The sequence below is a fragment of the Diabrotica virgifera genome, chromosome 2 (genome assembly GCF_917563875.1).
Source record: "Diabrotica virgifera virgifera chromosome 2, PGI_DIABVI_V3a".
Taxonomy (NCBI): Eukaryota; Metazoa; Arthropoda; class Insecta; order Coleoptera; family Chrysomelidae; genus Diabrotica; species Diabrotica virgifera.
In genome coordinates, this window is record NC_065444.1 from 257236489 (window position 1) to 257251996 (window position 15508).

The window sequence follows — 15508 nt, forward strand, 5'->3', positions numbered from 1 at the left end:
AATATAGCCTGTAAAAAATTAAAAAAAAAATGATGTATATATCACGTCTCTATACACAGTAGAAGCAGAGTTATAGCTAATGAAAAATAGGTTCATATTCGTCAAATTCCAAATGGAATACTTTAACGTGAAATAACAAAAAATGAAGCACATCTCGGGGAAAACTCAATTACAACTTACAGTGGTACCTCGAAATACGAGGGTAATTCGTTCCGTAACCTTGCTCGTATGTCAAATTGCTCGTATGTCAAAGCAATTTTCCCCATTGAAATCAACTGAAATATCATTAATCCGTTCCAGTCCCAAAAAAATAATCACTTTAGTTGTTTTTGTTAAGTGTTTTTAAATAAGAAAAATGCTTTTACAAGAAGAAACATTTATTTATAAATAACAACAAATACATACATATTCTGTAAAAACATAAGAAAAAGTGAGGTGCTTACGGAAGCGCTTAATTTTCGTCAGTGGTCTTAGCTTTTTTCGTCACACTTTGCTCATCTTCATCTGCAGCTCATTTAAAAAACTGTCCAAAGAGGTTTGTTTCTTCCTCCCTTTCATAAATCGCTCGTGCCTTCTCACATACGATGCTCTGTGTTAAGGCTCCTCCTTGAAGCTGCTTCTCTGTCACCCACACCATCATTAGTTTCTCCATCTTTTCATTTAGAGAGGTCCGGAGCTTGGAAATTATTGTAACGTCCTTAGCTGACATTATACCCTTTATCACCTTCTTCAAGTTAGAAGTAGGTAGTCAAAAAGAGGATGAATTTTAATAAAAAGCGGTTGCTCGTATCTCAAATTTTGCTCTCATCTCAAAGCAAAACATCGCTCGCTCGGCGGCTCGTATCTCAAAACACTCGTATATTAGGGCGCTCGTATATCGAGGTACCACTGTATTTAAAGTGTTTAAAAAAAGCTTCATTTTTGTTTTATAAAAAATTTCTAGCATCAAAAATAAACAAGTTACGCTCAAAATAAAGCTAGTCCCTTTTCTTTGGTAATAAAATCGGGAAAATCACCCCCTAATTAGTATCTCAAATGAACATAATCGTTACGACTTCACAAGTTTCTTGACTCGTGTATGTATTGTTTATATGATCTGTAAGTTTCATCGGTTCAAATACCTTATTTTTGAAAGGGCTGTAGTTAAAAGGGGTTGAAAGAGTCACTGATCACGAATGTATGCTAATTTAGAAACACCAAATCTTAATAAATTTTTGTCTAACAGAAAAACAAAAAAATACATGATATTCAGAAAAGTAATGCTGACTTTTTTTGTTTTTCGAGATTTTTGCTATCTCTAACAATTTTTAAGTTATTTTGAAAAAAAGCATATTTCTCATAATTAAAATTTTTAAAAATTTTACTTTAAAACCAAATTTTTTTCAAAAATAAGCGCTTTGAATCGATGAAACTTACAGATCATAATATAAACACAATATAAGTAAAATAATTTGTGGAGCGGTAACGGTTAATTTCATTTAAGTTGCTAATTAGGGGGTGGTCTTCCCGATTTTTTTTTTGGCAAAACAAAAGGGACCAACTTTATTTTGAGCGTAACTTGCTCTAATTTAATGCTAGAAACTTTTTATAAAAACAGAAATAAAGATTTTTTGAAACACTTTAAAAAAGTTAAAATGGGTTTTCCCCAAAAATTGCTTGATTTTTTTGGATATTTCACGTCGAAATATTCTATTTGAAATTTGGTGAATATGAATCTACTTTTCATTGGCTATAACTCTGGTTCTACGAGGTCCAGAGACCTAACGCGTACACCATTTTTTAAAATTTTTTACAGGCTATATTTTTTCTAAGAACGTTTTGCCAAAAACCGTCTAAAAATGTGGTTATTTTGTTGAAAAATTAACATATTCACTCGCAAATAATTCGAAAAGTGTTGACTTGGCGAAAAAGCTCTGTAAAACAAAAGTTACTTAAAATTAGTCAGTTTACCCATTTCCGGACTTATTTTGGACATATATTTTTTCACCCCCAAGAGGGGGTGAAAGTCGTGAAAGTCACCCCCAGGGAAAAAGCACACATCGGCACAATATCACTTTTTTTCTTTAAAATGTAAGCTATGCTTATGCCAAATTTCATGTCAATGCAAGCGGTTCTTTAAAATTTAGAGCAAAAACCGTGAAAGAATGTACTACTCAGTTCCCGGCAGCTCGCTTGTTCCCAACCAAGGTAGTGGTAGGATTCAAGCACAACGGGCAGAGGGTGCGAAAAATCCCCGGGTAACAAGAGGTTACCAACAATGACGAAAGCTGCACGTATTTACATACAATGTAAGATGAGAAAATAACGGAACTGGAGGAAGAACTCAAACGTGAAATTTGATATTATGGAATTAGCGAGTAAGGTTCTCTCCAGTTATACAGCGATCCAGATATTGTGAAATTCGTTAAAGTGCAGATACTTAGATGGGTTGGACACATTGTTAAGATGTCAGATCACGAATACACGGAAAGACTAACATTTTCAAAACCAGAGGGCTCAAGAATTAGAGGACTACCACGAATAAGGTGGATTGATGATGTGGAAGAAGACCTAAAGATTCTAGGGGTCAGAAGATGGACGGAAGTTGTCAGGAATCGACAAGAGTAGCGACTTCTTTGCGAGCAGGCCAAGATCCACAACGGATTGTCGAGCCACTTATGGTGATGAATAAAGTTCTGAAACTGAAGAAATAAATTGTGTTTAAAAAGAGTAAATCAATAGGGAACTTGCACATTTTTTTATTACATAATAATGTTCAGTTTTGTTTAAAAATGAGATTTCCAAGATTTCACGCTTCAAAAACTCATAATAACTTAGAAATACAGATTTAAAATCTGCGATATTGAAATAGTTCAAACGACCCGTGACGTCACATAGTTTTACTATATGGTTATATTCTTAGACAAGGAAAAAAGAGAGGACGGGTAACACCCATTTAACACACACGTTCCAAAAGTGAAGCCAGTTTTTGGTTTGTTTGTCACCAGAAACATGGCGGTCACGTCAAAAATAACAATGGGTTGCCAGTGGTGGGTGTTCGTTGAAGGTTAAAATTTCATAAAAAATAAAGTAAATCATCATCTAAAATTCGTAATAAAAACATATGTATGTATTGAAACATATGTACGTAATATGAGCAACTTAATAAAACATTTACCGTACACAAATTCTTCATTTTAAATACATTTCATGTTTTTATTTTAAATACTCAATGCATAACAATACCCCAAAGATACGTCGATGATCAAAATCTCTGGTGTCGGTTTGGCTTCACTTTTGGTCATAGAATTACTCGTCCTCTCTCTTTCCTTGTCTAAGGTTATATTTATGTTTATAGTTAGGTTTATTCTTCTTCTCTTTCTTTAGTTTATTGGCCTCCACCTACTTGGGTATTTGGCCAGCTCAGCGTCGCGGATTAAGGGAAAAATATTTATATTCTAATGACATTTATTCTTTGTCATTGTAATAATATATACCACAGATCACCTACCTCCTCTAGATGTTCCACGATAACGCTTTGGTTAAATATGAAAAACAGCGCTCCATGCCGCTTGTATCGGAACTAATCCAAGCGGGAATTTCAAAATGTAATTTTGGTGGGAAGAAAATGTTAGGTTAAAATATTTGTATAGTTGAAAAAAAAATAATTTGGTTTTAAAATACGCAAATTATTTTTAATTTCAAATATACAAAATACCATTTGGGAAAAAATGAGACATGACAACGTATTTTTATTTATTTATTTAATACCAGCAAAACCACTTTGTATATACTTTCTTACAAATCGTATCTTTACAAATGAAATTATTAATATTTATCTTCCAAATTGAGTTCCAAATACTTCTACAAAAGGGTATCTCAAATGATTGAAACATGTGTGCATCTCTACTTCTTGTTGAAGGACTTTCAACTAAAACAAAAAATTAATATAATTGATTTGATAATAACCATGATTCATTTCACGTAAAATAATTTTTATTAATTATATATTTTCAGTAGGGGTTACTTACTTGGTGTTACATTCATTTGCTTCCCTACACACCACTAACTGTGTTACTTGTTCTCTAATAACAAATACTTGTTTAACTCACCATGCAAATGTAGCCAGGAATTGGATGTTCCTAGGGATCTTCAAATCACATTCGTTTTGTTTCAAAAACTTTATTTGAATCCATTTTATCTAAATCAGGATTTTTTATTATTGCTAACAATCAGATAAACATTTATAAATATAAAGGCATACTGACAATGATGACAATTGACAAATTATAATGACACTCAAACTCAGTGATATAGAAGAAATCTTCACTCCAGGTGCAAGGCGACATCTCAAAAAACGTATCATTACTAAAAATGACATTTAGTTTAGGATGACCTTGAGATACCTGCGTGAAACATCTAGTGATCTGTGATATATACCAGTTTGTTATTGAGATTGGAGTGTGATACAGTTTTTGAAAGAAAGGAAAGAATGTTTTCTATGGAAAATAAAACCATTTTGTAAAAGTACAAGTTTTCTATGAATAGTTCAAACGAAAGTACTGACGTTTATAATGTCTAATTTAAAATTATATACAATTTTGTTAATTTTGTTGGTGCAGAATGTAAATACACAACCATATGACGTCACGACGCGTTTTGGGCTAGCTGCTTTAATTTGAATTTAGAATCGTCTTTAGGGGCCAAACGGAACATAAAAACAACTTTATTATCTTTGATACATGTTTTAAATTATGTTATGTTGTGATTTATAACATTTTTTTTGAATTTAAAATTTTATGCAAGTTCCCTATTGAGTGCATAACCTCACTCTTAAGAAGAGTGCATAACCGTTGAGGTGTTAGGATGTTCTGTTTATTCAAACTTGAGATTGACATACTTGGCCATGATGTTGTAGGCAACATTCATGTTTTTTCTGAAAAAATCTGATGGTGGATGTTTTATACTCAATGGTATATTCTGATTGTGCAGAACCACACAGAATAATAAGAAAAAAGTTAGTACAAAGTGAAATTGAGTAAAATCTATGTACAAATAATATTTATTTGTAAATATATTTTTTAATAATATAATATATAAAATAATTTTGCAAGTTCCATGAGGAAACAATGAATTTACAAAAGGTTCGAACATTACAAATATCAAGGTGTTTTTACAGTTTTTAGTCCCGTAATCTATTTTCATTTATCTTATCGTCTATTTCAGATTAATAATATTTATTTGACAACAAAACTCAACAAACACAAGATAAAAAAAGTTTGCTATTCTCATGCTTCGACTAGGACTAGAGGAATGATATAATTGATAAGGCTTATTTAAAATAATGAGATATAACAATGAGCAGAAAAACATTTTATCGCCAACTGATAACAGGAAACGTTAAGGAAACATTTTCCTTGGCAATAATTGTTCTGCACGTGCCTGAGTAACCACTTCAAAACTTGCATATCATTGATAATAGTTCTAAATTATTATATTATAGAGAGCTTTAAAACAAGCCATTTAGGCCCAGAGACCATTTATTTCTTTCCATTTTTTTGCTGTTGAGTGATATGCTGCTCCAATTCTAGATATTTTTTTCTTCCAAATCCGCTATAATCGCTTGTCGCCATCGTCTTCTAGGTCTTTCCTTCTTTTTCTTATAGCATGGTGTCTTCTAAGCTATTGACTTCGGTGTTCTTCCTTCTGGCATTTTTTCAATATGACCCAGCCACTGCAATCTTCTTTTTATGATCATATCTATGGTTGGTTCTGTGTAGATATCATAGATCTCTTTATTTGTTCGCCTAATATAACTATCTTCTGTTTTCTTTCCTTCGAGTGTTCTCCTCAAAATCTTGCGTTCCCATCTTAACAATTTTTCTTTTGACTTTTGGTTTAAGACCCATGTCTCACTTCCATATATTGCTGTTTTAAATTATTATAGGTGTAATAACTTACTTAATCAGTAGACCCATTGATACCTTTCGGTGTTAGGCCATTCATTCAATTTTAATAAGGTATCGGGATTGCGGACTAATCCACCGCGTGAAATGGATTAAATAAGCTCATAGTATTTGAGCGACCTATACTCTAACAAGAGTGAAGGGTCCATATATATCGGGAGTTGCGTCTAGCTCTTAATAAATTTTCTCCATTCTTTTCTATTGATTGCCATTTGTGTTGCTTCTTGCCAAGTTTTCCCCTTAATTTGTAGAATCTGGGAGATGTCACTATTCCATTCCTTAATGGGCCGTCCTCTCCTGTTCTAATACGTTTCTTTAACTTCGTTCAGAGAGTTACGTTTGTGTGGATTTCTTGATTCCTATTTTGGTGCATTTTCCACACTTTTCTCTATCTGTCTGGTTTTTCGTATCTTTCTTTGACTTCGAAATATGGGCATAGGTGCTTGGCGGATGAAGACGATGAATAGGGACCACTGGAGAGAAATTCTTGAGGTTAGGTCCTACACAGGGTGGTAAAGCCAGAATGATGATGATGATTCTCTGACTGCTATCCTGTGTAGACATGGATATGTAAGTGGTTTTAGAATAGAATAGAATAGAAATATGCTTTATTGTCACTCAAAATTTTTACAATTTTATGGACAAAGCTTACATACAGTCAAAAGGAAAATAATATTAACAACAAAAATAACAACTACAATTTAATAAAATTAGATAAATCGTCAATATACAGTAAATAAGATATAAAACCAAAGACAAAAACAATTATGTAATTGCAAAATTTATATAAATTGCAAATTGAACATACTTACAACAAATAAAATACAACATTAGGAAAAACAGTTTAAGCTACTGCGTATGAAACCCAATTTTCTTATTCATTAAGAAATTCTTCTATTGAATAATATGGTCTTTTAGATAGATAGGCTTTTGTCATTCTATGGAACTTTGGAAAAGATGTTGCAGATTTAAGTTGTAAAGGGAGGTGGTTGTAAAGTTTTTTTGCGGAATATAATATATATTTCTTTACTAACTCAGTGGATGGGATCGGTAAATAAATATCAAAGATTGAATTTCTGGTGGAGTAAAGATGATTGGGCCTTGCTGGAAAGACATGAAGGTGTTTACGAATTAAACAAACCATTTGTAGAATATATAAAGATGGAAGTGTTAAAATTCCATGATTTCTGAAGTAACTTCTGCAATGTGTAGATCTTCTGATGCCAAACATATCTTATTGCTATTTTTTGCAATTTAAAAATAACATCAAATTGAGCAGCTGTACTAGAACCCCAAAAAGGAAGACCATATCGAAAATGAGACTCGAACAACGAAAAATATGTTATTTTAGAAGATGCTAAATTGAGTTCCCTTGAGACAGATCTTATTGCATAGCAAGCTGAGGCGAGTTTCTTACTTAACGAATCGAAATGAAGGGACCATTTGAGGTTGCTGTCTAAAAAAATATTAAGAAATTTTACAGAATCAACGGTACTGATCTGGCTGTTATTAAGAGGCAAAGGTTGAAGAGCCTTTATAGGATAATGCTACTGTTTTATCTACATTAAAAGACAGTAAATTAGAGTCAGACCAGGTCTTTATCGTCAGTAGATCCGAAGTTATAGTTTCATAAAGAGATGCAATAGTTGAGTTGCTCCAAGTGATACTGGTATCATCAGCAAAAAGAAAAAATTTCCCATCGATTTTTAAATTAGTGATATACTGAACCTTGCGGTACTCCACGTACAATGTTTTTGGGACTAGAGTCAGTATCATTTGCTCTAACTAGTTGTTTCCTATTATTCAAGTAGGATTGGAACCAATTCAAAGAAATACCTCTAATTCCATAGAAATTTAGTTTTTTAATCAAGATGTCGTGATTTACACAATCAAAAGCTTTGGCATAGTCACAGAAAACAGTGGCAGTATAAAGATTATTGTTTAGTGCTTGATAAACCTCATGTAGTACAGAAAACATTGCATCAGTGGTACATTTATTAGTTAAAAAGCCGAACTGATTTTGAGATAAAATGTTGTTATCAACGATAAAGGACATAAGTCAAGTTTTAATGAGTCTCTCAATAATTTTGGAGAGTACCGGTAGTAAGGCAATAGGTCTATAGTTGCAGGCATTAGATTTTTCACCACCGTTATGAAGAGGAATAATAATGGCTGTCTTTAGGCACTCCGCAAATTTACCTTTTTCGAAGGAATCATTTTCTATTCGTGTTCACGGTTATTTAATCTCATCCACGCTCGTATATATGCTCCCAAATTGAGTCCAGCTCACGAACCCGTGAGATACGTCATCTAAAATGGAGTTTCCTCTTAAGGTGCCGTCTTCTTTCGAGGATTGGTCCTCTTGAAGGGCTTAACCCTCTTCTTGGCAACGTAACAAATTTGTAACATTTTCATTTTAGGTCCTAGGTGAGTTCTAGGTAACTTGAGGTAAATTTTGTTAGTCATATTTTGTACTAATAATATGAAACTATCCCTAAATGGCAATAGTTAGCTTATATTTTTATTATTACCGATATCTGAGCATTTTTAATTGATGCCATCTGTCATCTGTTGGATATATTTGATAAATTTTTGAGAAGGTAATCGACTGCTTTTAGTAACTTTTAATGTTTTGTAAGAAATAGTGTGTTCGACTTCGACAACACGTTTATTAATGTATGCAAAATATAACAAAAATGTTTATTATTTGGCGCTTTGTTTTACTAATTTGGCGCCAATAAGTCAAACTTCAAATATGCGTACTAGAACGACTGCGCTCGATCGCGTTTTAAAACAGGATATCACATGTTATCTCGTCTTGTTTAAACATTTTCAAATTGTAATTTTTACCGCTTTATATGCACGCAACTGTAGTATAGATATTTTTTTATATTACTGTTATTTAATGAGATGTACCAAATCTGTTTGCTTTTTATATTTACACCTGTTCATTTCCAGATAACTGTCAAGGTTACCTATATATCAAAATAAAATACATTTTTTTTATGTGAAATTCTTATCAGCCTTGAAACAAAAATTAGTCCAGTCAGAGGGGTTATACGAAAAGCAATACAATTACTTTTAATATAATGTATACCGAATTAAAAATGAAATGAATATTGTTTAATTTTAGGCAGGAACTAGATCAACAAGGAGATTAACAAACCAGCAATACCAAAAAGAAAGCATAAATGTGGTATTTATCTTTCTTTACGTTCCATCAACTACTTCGTCAATTTGAACAGTGTTGATTTCTTTCATTTCTATATTTTTGTTAACAGGTACTAAGCTACCACTTCTTTAGTCATTTGTTATTGGTCCCACTTCCATAATTCTATTATTAAAATTAATTTCTAATTATTATTTTAAAATTAAATTTTTATTATTCAACTTATACCTTGTTTGTTCTACTCCTTTATATACTATTCTAAATATCGTTCATTTAGAATATGATATATATTTAATGAGAATTAATCAAAATTTCAATTCAAAATTCGTTTTGACGTTTCGGTGTCTACTTCGATTTAGATTGGAAATCGAAATGTCAAAATAAACCTTTTTTATGCATTTCTACTTTTGCTAAATTTACTCTAACTGCAGGTAGTCAAATATAACTGCCGGGTCTCCTTATTATCAAATGTGTTTTAAGGCTGTCTCCATTTGTTTTGCCAGCCTAACATCGGCTGTATTTCTCTTTCTTCAAATGCTTTTTGTGCCCTGATTCATTCTTTCTACAATATTTGCATTTAAATCACATGTTTTCTCATCTTTACACATGTAACATTTGATGTATTGTGGTATTATTCTCCAAAATTTGGGAAGTAACAAGTTGCCACGATAAAGAAATAAAAATCAAAACTAAACCAAGGTTTTTTTTTATTCAAAAAATTATTTAACACTTAATTTTTTCTTCCAGGTCAAACCGTATTCTCTCAGGGAGCCGCAGCTACACCGATCGACTGTCTAAATGCAATGACAAAAGTAGGAAAGAGCAAAAATCTTAAAGATATTACAGTATGCCATATGCACACAGAAGGTCCTGCGGCGTATACGGATCCTTCTTGTGAGGGAATTTTTAGGTAAAGTATTTTACAAGTATACCGTATTATACACTGCTCCAAGAAATTAACGCACCATCTACAAAAATTGCCCAAAATTTTGTTCTAATGCACGACCGCACGTTGCAAATATAGTGAAAAATTATCCAGAGGAAGTTGGGTTCGACGTTATGGGATGGCCAGCGAATAGTGCCGATCTTAGTCCTATAGAGAATGTTTAAGACCTGCTTGGTAGACGTCTGCAGAATTCTCCTAATCAATGAAACACACTGCAGGAACGGGAACAACGTTTGGAATTAATTGGATGAGAATACTTTAAGACCGTTTATTTGGAGTATGAATCGTCAATGCCAAGCTGTCATTTGTAGCAGAAGTGGAAATATCTTATTAAACAAAAACATTTGATAATTTCAATTTTTAGAATTAGCGATTTTATTGTTCACTATTTTAAGATTGTGTTAAGTTTATCAATATCGAATATGGTTAGCGACAACATCACTAAATCTGTTTGTTTTACCATCCAAATTTTCCCAGAAGATAATCTGACTTAAATGAATTACTTTTCTATATCTTTTATTTATCTTTTAGGTCATGTTCATTCTTCATGGGCGGTAATGTACGAAAAGCCGTTGCCGATGGTAGGGGAGACGCCATTCCGATATTTTTATCAGAAATTCCACTACTTTTTACTAGACAAATAGTTAAACCAGATATTGCAGTTATTCAGGTAAGCATAGTTCTATTAAGCATTCGTAGAATTTGAAAAATATTGGTATAATATGTTACAGTTCAAGTTGATTATCCAGTTGGAGTTGACTATTTCTAGTTCGATTCAACTCAAACGGCTGGTTTTAGTAAAAGTTGATTATAATATAAAATTAAGATTTTTATTCAACAATTACTAGTAAAAGTCGACTCCAACTAGAAAAAGTATACTCTTCCCAATGCTATTTAGTAAGAGTTGATTCACACAACGCCCCCGTTAGGTAAATTATTCCGATTCGATTTTTTTGCACAAACTTACTCAAAAACAGGCCCTTATTACAAATCCACAGGGTGCCAGGTGGTTGTGTGGTCGAAAAATTGTTAACAATTTTTTTAAACAAATTCACAAAAACAATTTTTTCAATTCGGACAAATTGTTTTTAGATCACGTGGGTTATTCGGAGCAAAAAGGGTCTGTTGTGATATTTCTCTAAAATTTATTGTTGTCGAGTTATGCCTACGCGATTTAAAATTTGAAAAATGCGAAAATAACCATTTTCAAAGCTTATAGTCCAGGGCGGATCTGTTTTGAGATGGACGTTGAGAGGTGACTCAAATTTTTCTGCAGAAATTGCTTGAAAATAAATCAAATAATAATATTTGAGTTATCCTCCCTCTCAAAAAGGTCCGGAACATTGTTTAAATAATCAAAATGTCAAAAATTTAAGGAAAAATTCGATTTTTTTCTTGGTTTTTTGATTATAACTTTAAAAGTATTCATTTCCGAGAAAATTTGTACTGACATAAAAGTTGCGTATTTAAATTTCCTACAATATAAAATTGGTTAAAAATTTCAAAAATAGTCACCCTAGTTGCAAAATAGCAATAATTGCGAAAAAACCATACAAAAACAAGTATTCGCATTTTACGTTTTTCAACCATTTATGATACACTTAGGACCTTCATATTTCACCCAGAAAAACTTTATGATACAGTAAAACAATACTGTAAATTTATTTAAGATCGGTTTAATAGATTTTGCAAAATAAATTTTGCAATCCAGCTTTCGCAAAAAAATTCATTTTTTCAAAATGTTACAGGACTGAAAATAAAGCAGATAGCAAGTTAAAAATTTTTTTGCTTATAGAAGTGTACTGTACCTTTCATTTGAAATTTTCAAAATAAAAATCGATTAATTACCACGGCGTCAGAAATTTTTTGAAATTAACAATAATTTTTGGTGCTACGCGCAGTACAGCGGTGTTCGATTCACACAAGTTGATTTCCACCAAAATTTCTTCCAATCTTTATCTAATATATTATTTTCTTACTCTATATTTTGTTGTATTTTAATATTTTAATTCCACAAAAATCAAACTAATTTTATTATTTTTTGTGAAATATTGTTTAAACAATTGCATATGTTTAAAAATAATAAACTTTTATTATTTAAGTTAAAATATATGAACAAAGAAAGTTTTTGCTAATAAAAGTGTTATTTCAAAAGATAGAGTATGGGTTTTTATTTTGCAATAAACAAATTTATCTATTTATATCGAAATGTAATAAAAATTAAAATGTATAAATCATTATCAAAGGTCATTGGAATGCCCAATCAGAGCAAACTATCCGCTGTCCTGCGCGTAGCACCAATAATTAATGTTTATTTAAAAAAATTCCTGACGCCGTGGTGTTAATCGATTTTAATTTTGCAAAATTGCGAATGAAAGGTACAGTACACTTACGCAAAAAAATTTTTAACTTGCTATCTGCTTTATTTTCAGTCCTGTAACATTTTGAAAAAATGAATTTTTTTTACGAAAGCTGGATTGCAAAATTTATTTTGCAAAATCTGTTGAACCGATCTTAATGAGCTATACAGTATTGTTTTACTGTATCATAAAGTTTTTCAGGGTGAAATATGAAGGTCCTAAGTGTAGCATAAATGGTTGAAAAACGTAAAATACGAATACTTGTTTTTGTATGTTTTTTTTCACAATTATTGCTATTTTGCAACAAGGGTGACTATTTTTTAAATTTTTAACCAATTCTATATTGTAGGAAATTTAATTACGCAACTTTTATGTCAGTACAACTTTTCTCGGAAATGAATACTTTTAAAGTTATAATTAAAAAACCAAGAAAAAAATCGAATTTTTCCTTAATTTTTTGACATTTTGATTATTTAAACAATGTTCCGGACCTTTTTGAGAGGGAGGATAACTCAAATATTATTATTTGATTTATTTTCAAGCAATTTCTGCAAAAAAATTTGAGTCACCTCTCAACGTCCAAATGTACTAATATTTTTACAGATGCGCCCTGGTCTATTAATAAACTCGGTTAAAAATTATTATGAAAGTCATAAAGGGCCAAATCAAAAAGTCCCCCCCCCCACCTACAAGATCCTAAAAAAATTTTACTAAACTATTATTTTTAATTAATAACAATGACTGCTAAGAGCGTATTGAGGCGGCCGTCAATGTGCGTGCGAGTCAAATTCACCATTGGACGGCCGGACCGGAATGGTGCGTCTCTTTCGCACTCATCATTGACGGCCGCCTAATACGCGATTGTTAATCATTAAAAATACACTTAGTAATACAATAATGAAATAAATTTCTTCAGGATCTTGTAGGGAGGACTATAAACTTTGATTTGGTCACTTCCTGACTTTCATAATAATAATTTTTAACCAAGTTATTCAAATTTCGCGTTTTTAACAATCAATAATTTAGAGAAAAATCACAAACGACCTTTTTTGCTCAGAATGACCCAAATAATCTAAAAAAATTTGTTTGAGGTGAAAAAATTTAAAAAAATTGTTTAAACAATTTTTCGACCACTGTACCTCCTGGCACCCTGTGGATTTGTTATAATGACCTCTTTTTGAGTAAGTTTGTGCAAAAAAATCGAATCGGAATAATTTACCTAACGGAGGCGACGATACAGCTTGGACTAAATGTTACTGTATATGTTCAAATCGTGATAAGTAGTTGAAACCGTCAAAACAAAGAGAGGCACACTCATCAAAAAAGCACGTGGATTATACTCGTATAATCGACATTTACTGAATCGATCCAGGAATAGTCAACTCAAACTAGTAAGAGTTGATTATATTATTCTCGCTATCTACTTTTACTAACAACTGTTAGGAAGAGTCTACTTCAACTAGTAAAAGTTGATTTCAAATCAACTCTTACTGCTCGTTTTATTTGGAGTTGACTCGAACTAGGAATAGTCAACTCTAACTGAGAATCAACTTGAACTGTAACATATATAAATTTTAATTTTTTTATACGTAGACAAACTTACCTTCAAGATTTAAAAGTTATTTTTGAAAGTAGTGCTATGGTATGCGTTTTTTTATCATGAAGTTTTTGGGCGTTAAACATTGTTGCGTTGCAGAATAATTATACACTATTATTTTTTATATTCGTAACATGTAGTCGTAAATAAATAAAGTAAATATTTGGTCTGTTGTCCACCCATTGTTTCTAAATCCCGCCTAATATTAGCCCAAAATCTTTTTGCGTGTATTGATTTTTTAGCCTTTTCCTTCTAATTTGTGTCAATATTTTGTAAACTACTTCTAACAAAGCAATGCCTCTATAGTTTTCACATTTAATTTTGTCACTTTTTTTTGTATTGAGCATATATTTGCTATGGCCCACTCTCCTGGCATTTTTTCTGTTTTCCATATGCTTTTATCAGTTTATGGTAGCTTTTTCCCTCTTGCTTTTTATCATTTCAGCCAATATTACTGTTATTTCTGGGCTTTTATTCTTTTTTAGTCTCTTTTTAATCTTCTACTTCTTTCTTTAAGGCATTTCTATTACTATGTGATAAGTAAGTTTATCAATTTCTCATTATTTCTCGTCGTTCATTTAGTAAATCCCTTCATCATTTTTCATGTATGGGTTGTTTTCCTGATATGCTCTTTCCATTTTTCTTGTTCTCGCTCGTTCTCTATAGTAGAATGCTCTCCTTAGCATTTTATTATATGGAAAAAAATAATGCAACGCGAGTACAGAAGCTTCGCTTCAAAAAATTACTATTATATTAAAAATTTCTATTTAAATTTTGTTTACAGGTCTCTCCTCCTGATCAACATGGATACTGCAGTCTGGGTACCAGTGTGGACTGTGTAAGAGCAGGAATGAGCCATTCCAAAATTATAGTTGGTAATTATAAATATTTTATTCTGTTTAACAATATTATGACTTACGTCTTGATTTCTTTGTCTTTTTGTCTCTATTTTTTTGCGGGTCGAGGAAGATCATCAAAAGATATCATCCTGACCGTACTGGAAAGTAGTGTGGGTATTTATCACACACTTCCACTCCCTCTTACTTTCTTCATCACATTTACTCTACTCTGCTCCATTGAAAGTGAGAAAAAGTTCTTACATTGTCTGCCAAGTCTGTCTTTTTCATCTTGGTAGTGCTTCACCTTCGTTGTGGCCCTCTTACCTAAGCCCTACTCATACTATCGTCTTTTCTTCATCCAGCTTTCGCATACAAACAGAATGTACTCTTCAGTATAATCTTGCTCTCCTTAATAATGCACACAGTCAGTCTCCTCCTTACCAATCCAGTTCAGGTAGGTGCCGAAACAACTCATTGAGAGAAATTATAAAACAGTGAGTCCAATCAGCCTTCACTCTATATTCTGTCCTCCGCTACCATTCATTCATTGCTTTTCCTCTTTCGTGTCTTCAGTCGGCCCGTGTGATTTTTCGTCTCCCATTATTTGTCTTTTCCATAGTAATCATGTCTATCAGTGGCATTCTAGTCAGCA

General features: G+C 32.1%; 1 protein-coding gene across 1 annotated transcript in view; it reads left to right on the forward strand.

Annotated features, from left to right (window-relative positions):
* Nucleotides 1-15508, forward strand: part of LOC114337738 (4-hydroxybutyrate coenzyme A transferase) — a 92426-nt gene that overhangs the window by 64904 nt on the left and 12014 nt on the right. Inside the window, exons 2-4 of the mRNA XM_028288263.2 lie at nucleotides 9862-10024; nucleotides 10592-10730; nucleotides 14802-14892. Of these exons, the coding sequence (XP_028144064.1) occupies nucleotides 9862-10024; nucleotides 10592-10730; nucleotides 14802-14892 (393 nt within the window). The remainder of the gene's footprint in view (nucleotides 1-9861; nucleotides 10025-10591; nucleotides 10731-14801; nucleotides 14893-15508) is intronic.